The following is a 16,839-nucleotide window of genomic DNA, read 5'->3' as shown; positions in this document are numbered from 1 at the left end:
CCTACCACTGTTGTGTCGTCCGCAAACTTGATGATTGAGTCGGAGGCGTGCGTGGCCACGCAGTCGTGGGTGAACAGGGAGTACAGGAGATGGCTCAGAACGAACCCTTGTGGGGCCCCAGTGTTGAAGATCAGCGGGGTGGAGATGTTGTTGCCTACCCTCACCACCTGGGGGCGGCCCGTCAGGAAGTCCAGTACCCAGTTGCACAGGGCGGGGTCGAGACCCAGGGTCTCGAGCTTGATGACGAGCTTGGAGGGTACTATGGTGTTAAATGCCGAGCTGTAGTCGATGAACAGCATTCTCACATAGGTATTCCTCTTGTCCAGATGGGTTAGGGCAGTGTGCAGTGTGGTTGAGATTGCGTCGTCTGTGGACCTATTTGGGCGTTAAGCAAATTGGAGTGGGTCTAGGGTGTCAGGTAGGGTGGAGGTGATATGGTCCTTGACTAGTCTCTCAAAGCACTTCATGATGACGGTAGTGAGTGCTACGGGGCGGTAGTCGTTTAGCTCAGTTACCTTAGCTTTCTTGGGAACAGGAACAATGGTGGCCCTCTTGAAACATGTGGGAACAGCAGACTGGGATAGGGATTGATTGAATATGTCCGTAAACACACCAGCCAGCTGGTCTGCGCATGCTCTGAGGGCGCGGCTGGTGATGCCGTCTGGGCCTGCAGCCTTGCGAGGGTTAACACGTTTAAATGTTTTACTCACCTCGGCTGCAGTGAAGGAGAGGCCGCATGTTTTGGTTGCAGGCCGTGTCAGTGGCACTGTATTGTCCTCAAAGCGGGCAAAAAAGTTATTTAGTCTGCCTGGGAGCAAGACATCCTGGTCCGTGACGGGGCAGGTTTTCTTTTTGTAATCCGTGATTGACTGTAGACCCTGCCACATACCTCTTGTGTCTGAGCCGTTGAATTGACATTCTACTTTGTCTCTATACTGACGCTTAGCTTGTTTGATTGCCTTGCGGAGGGAATAGCTACACTGTTTGTATTTGGTCTATGTCACTTTTCCCTGCTTTCATGTATGTACACTACATTACCATAAGTATGTGGACACCTGCTCATCCAACATCCCATTCCAAAATCATGGGCATTAACAAGGAGCTGTTCCCCCCTTTGCTGCCATAATAGCCTCCACTCTTCTGGGAAGGCTTTCCACTTGTTGTTGGAACATTGCTGCGGGGACTTGCTTCCATTCAGCCACAAGAGCATTAGTGAGGGGTGATTAGGCCTGGCTCGCAGTTGGAGTTCCAATTCATCCCAAAAGTGTTAGATGGGGTTGAGGTCAGGGTTCTGTGCAGGCCAGTCAAGTTCTTCCACACGGATCTTGACAAACCATTTCTGTATGGACCTCGCCTTGTGCATGGGGGCATTGTCATGCTGAAACAGGAAAGGGCCTTCCCCAAACTGTGGCCAAAAAGTTGGAAACACAGAATCGTTTCTTTTGACCGAAAATAACAGCGATTACTCGCCTCGAACTGGACAAAGATTTTTTATTTTACAAGTCCGACGCAAAGGATATACTGCTTTCTCGGGAACGGGTCAGATCCCCGTCATTTGCATGTAGAAAAGACGGAGAAAAAGGGGGTGGAGGTCAGACTGCCTTCTGAGAATTCGTAGGTGAGTAAACCTCCAATACCATCGGTTCTATTGGCCAACGTGCAAGCAAAAATAGAAGCAGGAAGTACCAGTGACTCACTCAATATGGAAATGGTCACATGATGTCTATGCTACAGGACTGTTTTGCTAGCACATACTTGAATATGTTCCGGGATTCATCCAATGGCATTGAGGAGTATACAGGCAACATCCACATAAAGATTAGAGCTGCCGCTTTCAAGGAGCAGGACAATAATCTGGACACATAAGAAATCCCTTAACGCCCTCAGACGAACCATCAAACAGGCAAAGCGGCAATACAGGATTAAGATTGCATCCTACTACACTGGCACTGATGCTCGTCGGTTGTGGCAGGGCTTGAAAACTATTACAGACTACAAATGGAAACCCAGCCACGAGCTGCCCAGGGAGTGGTCTGAGTCGGGAAGGGAAAAGTGTAAACTTGTTATTGGTAGAGACATTTAGAACATTTAGACATTTAGTGTGGTCTTAAAGGGTAATGGAAACACTAGGATTTAGAACGCCAGCTAACTGTAATTGTAAATCTCCATATTGGCTTTGTTGCATCACTGACAGGAGAGAACATTTTGGAACTCCCAAAAATGGCTGAATTTACACAGTAGCTCCGAGTCTGAGAATGAGTTTACAGAGAATGAAATAATATTAGTTAGGGAGCCAATAAACCTACTGAAGCCGTTCATTGTTCAAGCCGATCGTTGCCCCAGATCAAAGAGTCCTAGTAGCAGTAACAGACATGCTGCCTGAAACACCTCAGCGAGAGGTTCAGCGTAGCCAAACACAAACTGGTGTTAGTGGGGATGCTGTCAGATTTTTTTTATTTCTTATCTTTATTTAACTAGGCAAGTCAGTTAAGAACAAATTCTTATTTACAATGACGGCCTACCCTGGCCAAATCCTAACAACGCTGGTCCAATTGTGCACCGCCCTATGGGACTCCTAATCACAGTCGGTTGTGATACAGACTGGAATCGTACCAGGGTCTGTAGTGACGCCTCTAGCACAGATGCTGTGCCTTTGACCGCTGCGCCACTCAGGAGCCCCTCAATACAAGCTGGCAGATAATGGCAGCATCATGATTCATGAAATCTCATTCTAACCAATAATGGGGCATGCTCATGATAAATACATTGTGATTTAGTTCCGGTATCAGACTAACTTTTCTTATGAATTTGTTTGCAGAGCATACAGGCTGGCAGTTTATCGTCAGTTCACCATGTGGGCACAAAGGAGAATTAGATGAGTACGGCATGTCATCCCTGCGTGTGTCGTCTCTTCCATAAAGTGTGCAGACCCAGAAGCAAAGGCATTCACATAGGGTTTGAGTTTGAATAAAACCAGTTCACTTAGTAAATCTAGCCTGATGTCATTCTTTTCAAGACATAGACCTTATGTATAACATTTAAGACATTACATTTAAGTCATTTAGCAGACGCTCTTATCCAGAGCGACTTACAAATTGGTGAATTCACCTTCTGACATCCAGTGGAACAGCCACTTTACAATAGTGCATCTAAATCATTTAAGGGGGGGGGGTTGAGAAGGATTACTTATCCTATCCTAGGTATTCCTTGAAGAGGTGGGGTTTCAGGTGTCTCCGGAAGGTGGTGATTGACTCCGCTGTCCTGGCGTCGTGAGGGAGTTTGTTCCACCATTGGGGGGCCAGAGCAGCGAACAGTTTTGACTGGGCTGAGCGGGAACTGTACTTCCTATATAACAACAGGTTCAAGCAGATAAACTTGCTTTGAAGATAAAACTACTTTCAACATGCACTAAACCTGTGTCCCTGTTGCTAGAGTAGTGACTTCAATTAACTTTGGCTGCTCTCCTTGGAAAGGAATGGAAACTACATTGGACAGCTAGTTGGCAGAATCAAAGTAGAATTTAATAATATAGACAAGTGGAAACAGATCATAGAAATAGGATTACAATTTTGATATCATGGATGGTCAGTCCTTGTATCTATAGCTCTTTAAGCACTCGCTGTCAGAGCAGCTCACAGATCACTGCACCTGTACATAGCCCATCTGTAAATTTCCCATCCAACTACCTCATCCCCATGCTGTTATTTATTTTATTTAGCTCCATAGCTCCATTGCCTTATCTCCATTATCCTACCTCATTTGCACACACTGTATATAGACTTTCTATTTTATTGACTGTATGTTTGTTTATTCCATGTGTAACTGTGTTGTTGTTTGTTTTGCACTGCTTTGCTTTATCTGGGCCAAGTCACAGTTGTTAATGAGACCTTGTTCTCAACTAGCCTACCTGTTAAATAAAGAAAAAATATATACAGTTGAAGACGGAAGTTTACATACACCTTAGTCAAATACATTTAAACTCCGTCTTTCACAATTCCTGACATTTAATTCTAGTTCAAATTCCCTGTATTAGGTCAGTTGGGATCACCACTTTACTTTAAAAATGTGAAATGTTAGAATAATAGTAGAGAGAATGATTTATTTCAGCTTTTATTTATTTCATCACATTCCCAGTTGGTCAGAAGTTTACATACACTCAATTAGTATTTGGTAGCATTGCCTTTAAATTGTTTAACTTGGGTCAAATATTTCGGGTAGCTTTCCTCAAGCTTCCCAAAATAAGTTTGGTGAATTTTGGCCCAGTCCTCCTGACTGTGCTGGTGCAACTGAGTCAGGTTTGTAGGGCTCCTTGCTCGCACACACATTTTTCAGTTCTGCCCACAAATGTTCTATATGATTGAGGTCAGGGCTTTGTGATGTCCACTCCAATACCTTGACTTGACAATACCTTGACCTTGTCCTTAAGCCATTTTGTCACAACTTTGGAAGTATACTTGGGGTCATTGTCCATTTGGAAGACCCATTTAAGACCAAGCATTAACTTCCTGACTGATGTCTTGAGATGTTGCTTCAAAATATCCACATAATTGTCCTTCCTCATGACACAATCTATTTTGTGAAGTCCACCAGTCCCTCCTACAGCAAAGCACCCCCACAACATGATGCTGCCACCCCTGTGCTTCCCAGTTGGGATGGTGTACTTCGGCTTGCAAGCCCCACCTTTTTCCTCCAAACATAATGATGGTCATTATGGCCAAACAGTTCTATTTTTCCAAAAATGTCTGTGGACATCTTACTTTCTCTATTTGATGACAAACACCGACAGTAGGCCTACATAGTATTTTTCTCAGCACATACGATGCATATGCTGTTGCCTGAGGTCCATATCAGGAACTTGATATGCTTTTGATATGCTAAATGTGACCCGATTCAAGAAACTAGGCGTATGTCATGACATCACATGAGAGCTGTTTGAACTTAACTGTGGTGTTGGGAGGTATTGGTGAGACTGTGATGTAGTGTGGTGTTGGGAGGTATTGGTGGGACTGTGATGTAGTGTGGTGTTGGGAGGTATTGGTGGGACAGTGATGTAGTGTGGTGTTGGGAGGTATTGGTGGGACTGTGATGTAGTGTGGTGTTGGGAGGTATTGGTGGGACTGTGATGTACTGTGGTGTTGGGAGGTATTGGTGGGACTGTGATGTACTGTGGTGTTGGGAGGTATTGGTGGGACTGTGATGTACTGTGGTGTTGTGAGGTATTGGTGGGACTGTGATGTACTGTGGTGTTGTGAGGTATTGGTGGGACTGTGATGTACTGTGGTGTTGTGAGGTATTGGTGGGACTGTGATGTACTGTGGTGTTGGGAGGTATTGGTGGGACTGTGATGTACTGTGGTGTTGGGAGGTATTGGTGGGACTGTGATGTACTGTGGTGTTGGGAGGTATTGGTGGGACTGTGATGTACTGTGGTGTTGGGAGGTATTGGTGGTATAGGACTGGGTCTGATGTAAAGGCCTGGGTCTGAGGTATAGGACTGGGTCTGATGTAAAGGCCTGGGTCTGAGGTATAGGACTGGTTGTAGAGGGTGGGTCTGAGGGGGAGAGGTGTCGGTCAAGCAGACCGCACCTCCCTGCCAAAACAAACAGCCTGCTGGACTGAAGCGGTCCCGTTCTCTGAGACGGCCTCTCCAGTCTCCACTTCAGAACTTGCTTTATTAAAAAAAAAAATCCTGCCACTTTTAAAAAGCCTGGATTCAGACAGGACACTGCCACCTTTCATCGGGTGTGTTGTTTAAAGGTGTATTTAGTTTAGAAATGTGTGCAAACCTTCGTCATCATTACTTGCCATTTTTATCCACCCTTAAAAAGGAACTTTGAAGAAAAACTACAACGGCAAATGTCTTCAGATTTGAAAAAACTAAAAAGAGGTAGAAGTGAAAGTCACCTGTCGGCGGAGAAAAAAATTATATCTGTTTTTCTGGGCGGGAAAATAAAATTAAGATCAAGAAAATATTTCACAAACGTACTTAGAAAACTGACCATATTAGATGGCTCCTCCATAGGAGTTGTAGCTTGGGGAGCATATCACAGGAGCAAAGGAAAATATGTTGGCCAATCAATCTCTCTTCACACAAGAGCTCAGCAGATATCATGTCTTCTCTCCTGGACTACAGATGGCTCTCTAAACTCTCTACCTCACTCTTAATGAAATACAATAACTGGCAGAACTATCCTGAAGGGAATATTCTGGAAATATTTTGAGACCATGAGTAGGAGTCAGTAGTAGGAGGTAGGAGGTCAAAAGGTAGAATTAGTAGTAGGTAGGAGGTCAGTAGGAGTCAGTAGGCAGTAGTAGTAGGTAGGAGGTAAGTAGGTAGTAGTAGTAGTAGTAGTAGTAGGCAGGAGGTCAGAATGAGTCATTAGGTAGTAGTAGCAGTAGGCAGGAGTCAGGAGGCAGTAGGTGGTAGTAGTAGTAGGCAGGAATCAGTAGGTAGTAGCAGTAGTGGTAGGCAGGAGTCAGTAGGTAGTAGTAGTAGGCAGGAGTCAGTAGGTAGTAGTAGTAGGCAGGAGTCAGGAGGCAGCAGCAGTAGGCAGGAGTCAGGAGTAGTATGCAGGAGTCAGTAGTAGGCAGGAATCAGTAGGTAGTAGTAGTAGGCAGGAGTCAGTAGTAGGCAGGAGTCAGTAGGTAGTAGTAGTAGGCAGGAGTCAGTATGTAGTAGTAGTAAACAGGAGTCAGTATGTAGTAGTAGTAAACAGGAGTCAGTAGGTAGTAGTAGTAGGCAGGAGCCAGGAGGTAGTAGTAGTAGTAGGCAGGAGCCAGGAGGCAGTAGTAGTAGGCAGGAGTCAGTAGGTAGTAGTAGTACTGGGCAGGAGTCAGGAGGCAGTAGTAGTAATAGGCAGGAGTCAGTAGGTAGTAGTAGTGGGCAGGAGTTAGTAGTAGTGGGCAGGAGTTAGTAGTAGAGGGCAGGAGTCAGTAGGTAGTAGTAGGCAGGAGTCAGTAGGTAGTAGTAGTAGGCAGGAGTCAGTAGGTAGTAGTGGGCAGGAGTCAGTAAGTAGTAGTAGGCAGGAGTCAGTAAGTAGTAGTAGGCAGGAGTCAGTAGGTAGTAGTAGTAGGCAGGAGTCAGTAGGTAGTAGTAGTAGGCAGGAGTCAGTAGGTAGTAGTAGGCAGGAGTCAGTAGGTAGTAGTAGGCAGGAGTCAGTAGTAGGCACGAGACAGTATGTAGTAGTAGGCAGGAGTCAGTAGTAGGCAGGAGTCAGTATGTAGTAGTAGTAGGCAGGAGTCAGTATGTAGTAGTAGGCAGGAGTCAGTAGGTAGTAGTAGTAGTGGGCAGGAGTCAGTAGGTAGTAGTAGTAGTAGGCAGGAGTCAGTAGGTAGTAGTAGTAGGCAGGAGTCAGTGTGTAGTAGTAGTAGGCAGGAGTCAGTGTGTAGTAGTAGTAGGCAGGAGTCAGTGTGTAGTAGTAGTAGGCAGGAGTCAGTGTGTAGTAGTAGGCAGGAGTCAGGAGGTAGTAGTAGTAGTGGGCAGGAGTCAGTAGGTAGTAGTAGTAGGCAGGAGTCAGTAGGTAGTAGTAGTAGTGGGCAGGAGTCAGTAGGTAGTAGTAGTAGGCAGGAGTCAGTGTGTAGTAGTAGTAGGCAGTAGTAGTAGGCAGGAGTCAGTGTGTAGTAGTAGTAGGCAGTAGTAGTAGGCAGGAGTCAGTGTGTAGTAGTAGTAGGCAGTAGTAGTAGGCAGGAGTCAGTGTGTAGTAGTAGTAGGCAGTAGTAGTAGGCAGGAGTCATTGTGTAGTAGTAGTAGGCAGTAGTAGTAGGCAGGAGTCAGTGTGTAGTAGTAGTAGGCAGTAGTAGTAGGCAGGAGTCAGTGTGTAGTAGTAGTAGGCAGTAGTAGTAGGCAGGAGTCAGTGTGTAGTAGTAGTAGGCAGTAGTAGTAGGCAGGAGTCAGTGTGTAGTAGTAGTAGGTAGTAGTAGTAGGCAGGAGTCAGTGTGTAGTAGTAGTAGGTAGTAGTAGTAGGCAGGAGTCAGTGTGTAGTAGTAGTAGGTAGTAGTAGTAGGCAGGAGTCAGTGTGTAGTAGTAGTAGGCAGGAGTCAGTGTGTAGTAGTAGTAGGTAGTAGTAGTAGGCAGGAGTCAGTGTGTAGTAGTAGTAGGTAGTAGTAGGCAGGAGTCAGTGTGTAGTAGTAGTAGGTAGTAGTAGTAGTAGGCAGGAGTCAGTGTGTAGTAGTAGTAGGTAGTAGTAGTAGGCAGGAGTCAGTGTGTAGTAGTAGTAGGCAGTAGTAGTAGGCAGGAGTCAGGAGGTAGTAGTAGTAGTAGGCAGGAGTCAGTAGGTAGTAGTAGTAGGCAGGAGTCAGTGTGTAGTAGTAGTAGGCAGGAGTCAGTGTGTAGTAGTAGTAGGCAGGAGTCAGTAGGTAGTAGTAGTAGGCAGGAGTCAGTAGGTAGTAGTAGTAGTGGGCAGGAGTCAGTAGGTAGTAGTAGTAGTGGGCAGGAGTCAGTAGGTAGTAGTAGTAGGCAGGAGTCAGTGTGTAGTAGTAGTAGGCAGGAGTCAGGAGGCAGTAGAAGTAGTAGGCAGGAGTCAGGAGGCAGCAGTAGTAGTAGTGGGCAGGAGTCAGTAGGTAGTAGTAGTAGTAGGCAGGAGTCAGGAGGCAGTAGAAGTAGTAGGCAGGAGTCAGGAGGCAGCAGTAGTAGTAGTGGGCAGGAGTCAGTAGGTAGTAGTAGTAGTAGGCAGGAGTCAGGAGGCAGTAGAAGTAGTAGGCAGGAGTCAGGAGGCAGCAGTAGTAGTAGTGGGCAGGAGTCAGTAGGTAGTAGTAGTAGGCAGGAGTCAGTGTGTAGTAGTAGTAGGCAGCAGTTAGGAGGCAGTAGAAGTAGTAGGCAGGAGTCAGTAGGCAGTAGTAGTAGTAGGCAGGAGTCAGGAGGCAGTAGTAGTAGTAGGCAGGAGTCAGGAGGCAGCAGTAGTAGTAGTGGGCAGGAGGCAGCAGTAGTAGTAGTGGGCAGGAGTCAGTAGGTAGTAGTAGTAGGCAGGAGTCAGTAGGTATTAGTAGTAGTAGGCAGGAGTCAGTAGGTAGTCGTAGTAGGCAGGAGTCAGGGGGCAGTAGTAGTAGGCAGGAGTCAGTAGGTAGTAGTAGTAGGCAGGAGTCAGTAGGTAGTAGTAGTAGTGGGCAGGAGTCAGTAGGTAGTAGTAGTAGTGGGCAGGAGTCAGTAGGTAGTAGTAGTAGTGGGCAGGAGTCAGTAGGTAGTAGTAGTAGGCAGGAGTCAGTGTGTAGTAGTAGTAGGCAGGAGTCAGGAGGCAGTAGAAGTAGTAGGCAGGAGTCAGTAGGCAGTAGTAGTAGTAGGCAGGAGTCAGGAGGCAGTAGTAGTAGTAGGCAGGAGTCAGGAGGCAGTAGTAGTAGTAGGCAGGAGTCAGGAGGCAGCAGTAGTAGTAGTGGGCAGGAGTCAGTAGGTAGTAGTAGTAGGCAGGAGTCAGTAGGTATTAGTAGTAGTAGGCAGGAGTCAGTAGGTAGTCGTAGTAGGCAGGAGTCAGGGGGCAGTAGTAGTAGTAGGCAGGAGTCAGGAGGCAGCAGTAGTAGCAGTAGGCAGGAGTCAGTAGTAGTAGGCAGGAGTCAGTAGGTAGTAGTAGTAGGCAGGAGTCAGTAGTAGTAGGCAGGAGTCAGTAGGTAGTAGTAGGCAGGAGTCAGGAGGCAGTAGTAGTAAAATACTCAAATATTATATTTACATAAGTATTCAGACCCTACTCAGTACTTTGTTTAACCACCTCATCAATGACAGCCTTGAGTCTTCTTGGGTATGACGCTACCAGCTTGGCACACCCGCATTTAGGAAGTTTGTCCCATTCATCTCTGCAGGTTCTCTCAAGCTCTGTCAGGTTGGATCTGGAGCGTCACTACACAGCTATTTTCAGGTCTCTCCAGAGAAGTTTGATCGGGTTCAAGTCCAGGCTCTGGCTGGGCCACTCAAGGACATTGGGTACTTGTCCCGAAGCCACTCCTGTGTTGTCTTGGCTGTGTGCTTAGGGTCGTTGTTCTGTTGGAAGGTGAACCTTCACCCCAGTCTGAGGTCCTGAGCACTCTGGAGAGGGTTTTCATCAAGGGTCTCTCTGTACTTTGCTCTGTTCATCTTTTCCTCGATACTGACTAGTCTCCCAGTCCCTTCGGCTGTAAAACATTGTGCCAGGTTTCCTACAGACATGATGCTTGGCATTCAGGCCAAAGAGTAGAGTCTTGGTTTCATCAGTCCAGATAATCTTGTTTCTCATGGTGTGAGAGTCCTTTAGGTGCATTTTGGCAAATTCAAAGCGGGCTGTCATGTGCCTTTTACTGAGGATTGGCTTCCATCTGGCCACTACCATAAAGGTCTAATTGGTAGAGTGCTGCAGAGATGGTTGTCCTTCTGGAAGGTTCTCCCATCTCCACAGAGGAACTCCGGAGCTCTGTCAGAGTGACCATCGGGTACTTAGTCACTTCCCTGACCAAGGCCCTTCTTCCCCGATTGCTCAGTTTTTCCCGGAAGGCCAGCTCTAAGAAGAGTCTTGGTGGTTCCTAACTTCTCCCATTTAAGAATGGAGGCCACTGTGTTCTTGAGGAACTTCAACGCTGCAGAAATGCTTTGGTACCGTCCCCCAGATCTGTGCCTATACAAAATCCTATCTCTGAGCTTTATGGCACAATTCCTTCGACCTCATGGCTTGGTTTTTGCTCTGACATGCACTGCCAACTGTGGGAACTTATATAGACAGGCGTGTGCCTTTCCAAATCATGTCCAATCAATTGAACTTACCACAGGTGGACTCAAATCAAGTTGTAGAAACATCTCAAGGATGCACCTGAGCTCAATTTCGAATCTCATAGCAATGGGTCGAAATAATTATGTAAATATGGTATTTCTGTTTTTTATTTGTAATAAATTAGCAAACATTTCTAAAACCCTGTTTTTGCTTTGTCATTATGGGGTGTTGTGTGTAGATTGATGAGGAAAATGTTTTTTTTTAAATTGGAAAAAGTCAAGGGGTCAATACTTTCCTAAGGCACTGTAGTTTCCAAGATGGAAAGATGGAAGTTAGCAGAGATTAATGGAGGACCACTCATCCATGACAAACATCAGGACAAAGACTCTTCCAGCTGTCAGAATGAGGAATATCTGGAGCAGAATGTGCTGTAAACCACCATATATAGAGAAAACTAACCCCTCAGTTATAGACCAGAGCCATAGAGCAGACAGCAGAGTTACAACCATCTAAAACCACATAAGATCAAGCCTCAATTATAGAGCAGAGTTCCAACCATCTAAAACCACTGACCACCACATGATTAGGTCACCAATCATCTCTAAAGCTTTGAGAGTGTCGAGGGGGCAGTGTGTGTTTGCGTTAAATGCTGACGAGAATTTACCAGTCCATCACAGTTGTTAATGGCGACGGAGGCTCCCTTTACGTCAGTGATGTCACCGATAAAGGTGCAGTCTGTTTTCAGCAACCTCCTCCTGAGAATCCTCTCTGTTCCACCGCTGGTCGACTCACTCCCATTCTCTCCACCAACACGGATAGTACCTCTGCTACCACTATTACTAGTAATTGTACTACTGCTGCTGGCGTTGCCTGGTTCAGGGACCTGGTCGTGCCACTCCACCATGGCCCCAGGAGACACCAAGCGGTCGTTGGGACGGAGCCTCAGGTGGAACTCCCTGCCGAATACCGTGATGTTGAAGAACAGCCTATCACTGGCCCGCTCCGAGCCCTCTGCCCCAACCTCCCTCTTCACTCGCTGCTTGTGATTGGCAGAGAGCAGGTGGGACAGGAAGTGACCATGGGAGTCGGTGCTGATGGGGGTGATGAGGCCATACTCTCTCAGGCGGCTACGCAGCTGGTCTGGAATAAACAACAACAACAATATTAATAATCAATATTTTATAATCAATATACACTGAGTATACCAAACATTAGGAACACCTTCCTAATATTGAGTTGCACCCCCTCCCCTTTCACCCTCAGAACAGCCTCAATCCGTTGGGGCATGGACTCTACAAGGTGTCCAAAGCATTCCATAGGGATGCTGGTCCATGTTGACTTCAATGCTTCCCAAAATTGTATCAAGTTGGCTGGATGTCACACATTACGTCTGTTACGGATACAAGTATCCTGTGTATTTATTTTCTCTCTTTCCTCCCCTCACAGGTGGCAATCATCATTCCCCAATCAGTCGCTAATCAGAAGACACCTGCTCCTTTTCTCTTACCCAATCATATCCTTTCCCTTGGTTTAAAAACCGTTCAGTTGTTTTCTATGGAGCTCGATCTCTCTGTTTCCATCTCTCTGTGTCTATTTGTATGCAGAGATCTCTCTTTTGGTTTTTGCAACTACATTTCACTTTGTCCGTTATTATGTGAGTATTGTATTGTTGTGCTTCATGATTGTTTGTTTGTTTGTTGGTGGGAAAAGGGGGTACCAAGTCAAGTCACCCTTGGGCAAACATTACCCGTAGGAATACTTTGTCTAAGAACCCTAGTTAGAACCGGGCGGACCACCCGCTGTAATTTTGGTTAGTTAGTTAGCTGTATTGAAGTAGGCTAGTCTACCACTAGCTTAGGGGTGTTTTGGGATATTTGTTTCTTTCCTTGGATCCAGCTCAGCCCCTTTTCCTGCTCCCCTTTACCATGTGTTTAAAAATAAACCCTGAGTGTTTGACGGTAACTTAGTTGTCTGTGGTTTTTCGTTCTCACTGTTACTTTTTCACTATTATACTTTGCATGAGTTATGTTACGGGTCTCTTTACCATCCCCCCCTAGACTGCCGGGCAAAAAGGGATTCGTAACAACGTCCCTCGCTGGAATTCCACTAACGGTCCCGCTGTAGCCAAACTTAACTGCTGCTCATGTTCATATCTGTACTGACGGCGCAAAAGCCATAACAGAGACCTAGTGGAGTGGTAACGGACGTGCAAGCGGTTGCTCCCAACGCCACTTGGGTACATTGCAGAATCCACTATGTCTCCCTTGCTGACAAGGGAATGCTTGAAAGATGTTTTGGACACTATAGTGAAAATGGTTAACTTTGTTAAAGCAAGACCCCTGAACTCTTGTGTATTTTCTGCATTTTACAATGATATGGACAGCGACCATGTAACGCTTTTACAACATACAGAAGTGCACTGGATATCAAGGGGCAAAGTATTGACATTTTTTTTAAATTGAGAGACGAGCTTAAAGTTTTCTTTACTGACCATAATTTGCACGTGTCTGACTGCTTGCATGTTGACGAGTTTCTCAGACGACTGGCCTATCTGGGTGATGTTTTTTCTCGCCTGAATGATCTGAATCTAGGATTACAGGGACTCTCAGCAACTATATTCAATGTGTGGGACAAAATTAAGGCTATGACTAAGAAGTTGGCGCGCTTTACTGTTTGCATTAACAAGGACAACATACAGGTCTTTCCATCATTGTATGATTTTTTTTTTTGTGTGCAAATGAACTCAAGCTTACGGACACAAACAACTGGATTCGTTATCCCTTTCATGCCCTGCCTCCAGTCCACTCATTGAAATTGCAACAATCATAAGCCACTGCCAGATTTCTGCCAGATTTCTGGACTCAGAGTATCCTGCCTTGGCAAATCGCACTGTTAAGACGATGCCCTTTGCAACCACGTACCTATGTGAGAGTGGATTCTCGGCCATCACTAGCATGAAAACTAAATACAGACACAGACTGTGTGTGGAAAATTATTTAAGACAGACTCTCTCCAATACAACCCAACACTGCAGAGTTATGAGCATCCTTTCAAGCACACCCTTCTCATTGACCTGTGGCGAGTTATTCACAATTTTCTATGAATAAATAAGGTTTTATATGTAAGACGGTTAAAGAAAGAGCAAAATTATTGATTATTATTTGTGCCCTGGTCCTATTAGAGCTCTTTGTCACTTCCCATTAGCCGGGTTGTGACACAAATTCGCACTCATTCTAATGTTTAATAAATGTATTGTCATGACGTTGCCCTCTTTGAATACAGCGAGCACCATCCCCCGCTCTTTGCTTCTACAACCAGACTGCTGTGGTCAGAGGTCGTAAATTCCTCAGAAGACCTTGCCTCATGGCCACACAGTATTAGAGATAGGGTAAACTTTCAGAGGACAAAGGAAATCCTTCCACCTCACAGAACTTGAGGTACGAACAAATTTCATGGTCCAGAAAACGTTTAAAAGATCGGTGAAGAATCCAGCTACGAACTGGTCCATTTGTTACAACTTGGGGAAGCTCAAGAGAGACGGTGTGGCCACATTACCATAACGCTGTTTATACAATAGCCTCAGATATGAGGTTTACATCTAAATTTTGTATAAGATAAATGAGTGAGTATGATACTGTTTGTATAATTGTGTAATATGATTGTGGACTGTTTAATGAAGAAAAATACAATTCCCTTTTGATTTGAACTAAATCAGAGGACTGCCACTGAGCCCAGTTAGGATCAGACATCCTGGGACAGCCCCTTTCCGCCATTCCGAATAAAACCCAACTTTGAGAAATTATCACCAGACCAAGCTTACCTCAATTTCGAGAGGGCTAAAGGTGTAGACCATTGCTGAATCTTTTAACCATACAACGTGGTTAAAATCTTAGACTATCGACACCGACAGAATGAGAACAAGTCTTTGATACTAATTACTAGTCTGTAGCTAGGAATTCGGCATCATTGAACGTGAAGAACGACAACCGCAGAAACACCCATTCTATAACGAATGTCACTTTGAACTATCCCTCTAACCAAGACAGAGGGAGAGAGACGGACAATTCTACAAAATAAAGACTTTTCACCGGCGATCAAGACGACACACTGAGTGTAAATATATATATTGATTGCAATTGTTCCCAAATGAGTGAGCGTTCATGTGTAAGGGATTAGCATTTTAATTGTAATAATTAACTCTGTAGGGACTTCTTAGTCGACCCCCCATTGCCCCTTTGTCTAACAAGCCGCCATGATGGTTCATCCCACTAGGGCACATTTTATCATTTCATGTAACCACATTTACTGTTTGTTTATGCATTTCTGTGAATTACTTAATTATTAATAAATAAATAATTTATGACAATTGATGTATGGATGACTCATAGTGAAGACTGGATTCGTGCAGATAACCAACAATTTACGACTTTTGTAATGAGACTAAGGTCAAATAAATAAATCATTAATCCGGAGACTATTGATCAGATATGAAAAAATCTGAAAGGTTATATTAGGAAATTATAACTTTGTAATCTGAATACTTTCCTTGGTGCCCCAACTTCCTAGTTAATTACAGTTACATGATTATTCAGTTTAATCGAGTAACTAATTACAGAGAATCTTTGATAAAAACGAAGTCTTCAGTTGAATGATAGTAAAGACACGACAGTATCGTATAGTGTGTGTGGCAGGCTTACAATGATGGCAAAAGACATTTGAGAGTGCGCTGACCTTGGTGCTACAGGGGGTGCGCATTTGGAGGTTGAATGTTTGACGGGGTACGGGACTATAAAGTTTGGGAACCACTGATCTACACTGATTGAAGTGGATTTAACAAATGACATCAATAAGGGATCATAGCTTTCATCTGGATTAATCTTGTCAGTCTATGTCATGGCAATACTGTTTCTGGCGGCAACACATCTGGTCTGGAATAACAACAACACTATATTAATCAATATATTACCATCATTGCTTTTCTGAACATATGAAGTAAAGTAAATTAAACTCTTAGTCCTCTCCTGCACTCCCTGTTCACCCACGAGTGTATGACTCCAACACCATCATTAAGTAGAACTGTCCAACAGTGGACACAACAGCCTGATCACTGACGGGGATGAGACAGCCTATAGGGAGGAGGTCAGAGTCCTGGCAGTGTGGACAACCTCTCCCTCAATGTCAGCAAGACAAAGGAGCTGATCTTGGACTACAGGAAACGGAGGGCAGAGCACGCCCCCATTCACATCGACGGGCCTCTAGTGGAGTGAGTCGAGAGCTTCAAGTTCCTCGATGTCCACATCACTAAGAAATTAACATGGTTCACACACACACCAACACAGTCATGAAGAAGGCATGACAAATCCTCTTCCCCCTCAGGATGCTGAAAATTTGACCCTTTTTGCACAAACTCTTTTGACTCACATACACTGCTGCTACTGTGTATTATCTATCCTGTCACCCAGTCACTTTATCCCTGTCTATATGGACATATCTACCCCAACTACCTCGTACCCCTCTACATGGACTGGGTACCCCGTGTATATAGCCAAGTTATCCTTACTCATTGTGGATCTATTCCTCCTGTTACTACGTTTCTATTTTTCTCTCTGCATTGCTGGGAAGGGCCTGTAAGTAATTATTTCACTGTGAGTGTCCCCCAGGGCTCTGTTCTAGGCCCTCTCCTATTCTCGCTATACACCAAGTCACTTGGCTCTGTCATAACCTCACATGGTCTCTCCTATCATTGCTATGCAGACGACACACAATTAATCTTCTCCTTTCCCCTTCTGATGACCAGGTGGCGAATCGCATCTCTGCATGTCTGGCAGACATATCAGTGTGGATGACGGATCACCACCTCAAGCTGAACCTCGGCAAGACGGAGCTGCTCTTCCTCCCGGGGAAGGACTGCCCGTTCCATGATCTCGCCATCACGGTTGACAACTCCATTGTGTCCTCCTCCCAGAGCGCTAAGAACCTTGGCGTGATCCTGGACAACACCCTGTCGTTCTCAACTAACATCAAGGCGGTGGCCCGTTCCTGTAGGTTCATGCTCTACAACATCCACAGAGTACGACCCTGCCTCACACAGGAAGCGCGCAGGTCCTAATCCAGGCACTTGTCATCTCCCGTCTGGATTACTGCAACTCGCTGTTGGCTGGGCTCCCTGCCGGTGC

At 45.3% G+C, this 16,839-nt stretch overlaps 1 protein-coding gene across 1 annotated transcript in view; it reads right to left on the bottom strand.

Moving 5' to 3' along the window:
* adamts3 (ADAM metallopeptidase with thrombospondin type 1 motif, 3) overlaps positions 1-16,839 on the bottom strand; it is a 210,917-nt gene that overhangs the window by 158,166 nt on the left and 35,912 nt on the right. Inside the window, 1 exon segment of the mRNA XM_064936528.1 lies at positions 11,328-11,803. Within this exon segment, the coding sequence (XP_064792600.1) occupies positions 11,328-11,803 (476 nt within the window).

Source organism: Oncorhynchus masou, chromosome 25 (genome assembly GCF_036934945.1).
Source record: "Oncorhynchus masou masou isolate Uvic2021 chromosome 25, UVic_Omas_1.1, whole genome shotgun sequence".
In the NCBI taxonomy this organism is placed as follows: Eukaryota; Metazoa; Chordata; class Actinopteri; order Salmoniformes; family Salmonidae; genus Oncorhynchus; species Oncorhynchus masou.
The sequence above is the reverse complement of the archived record's forward strand: the minus strand, read 5'-3'. Positions and strand labels throughout refer to the sequence as shown.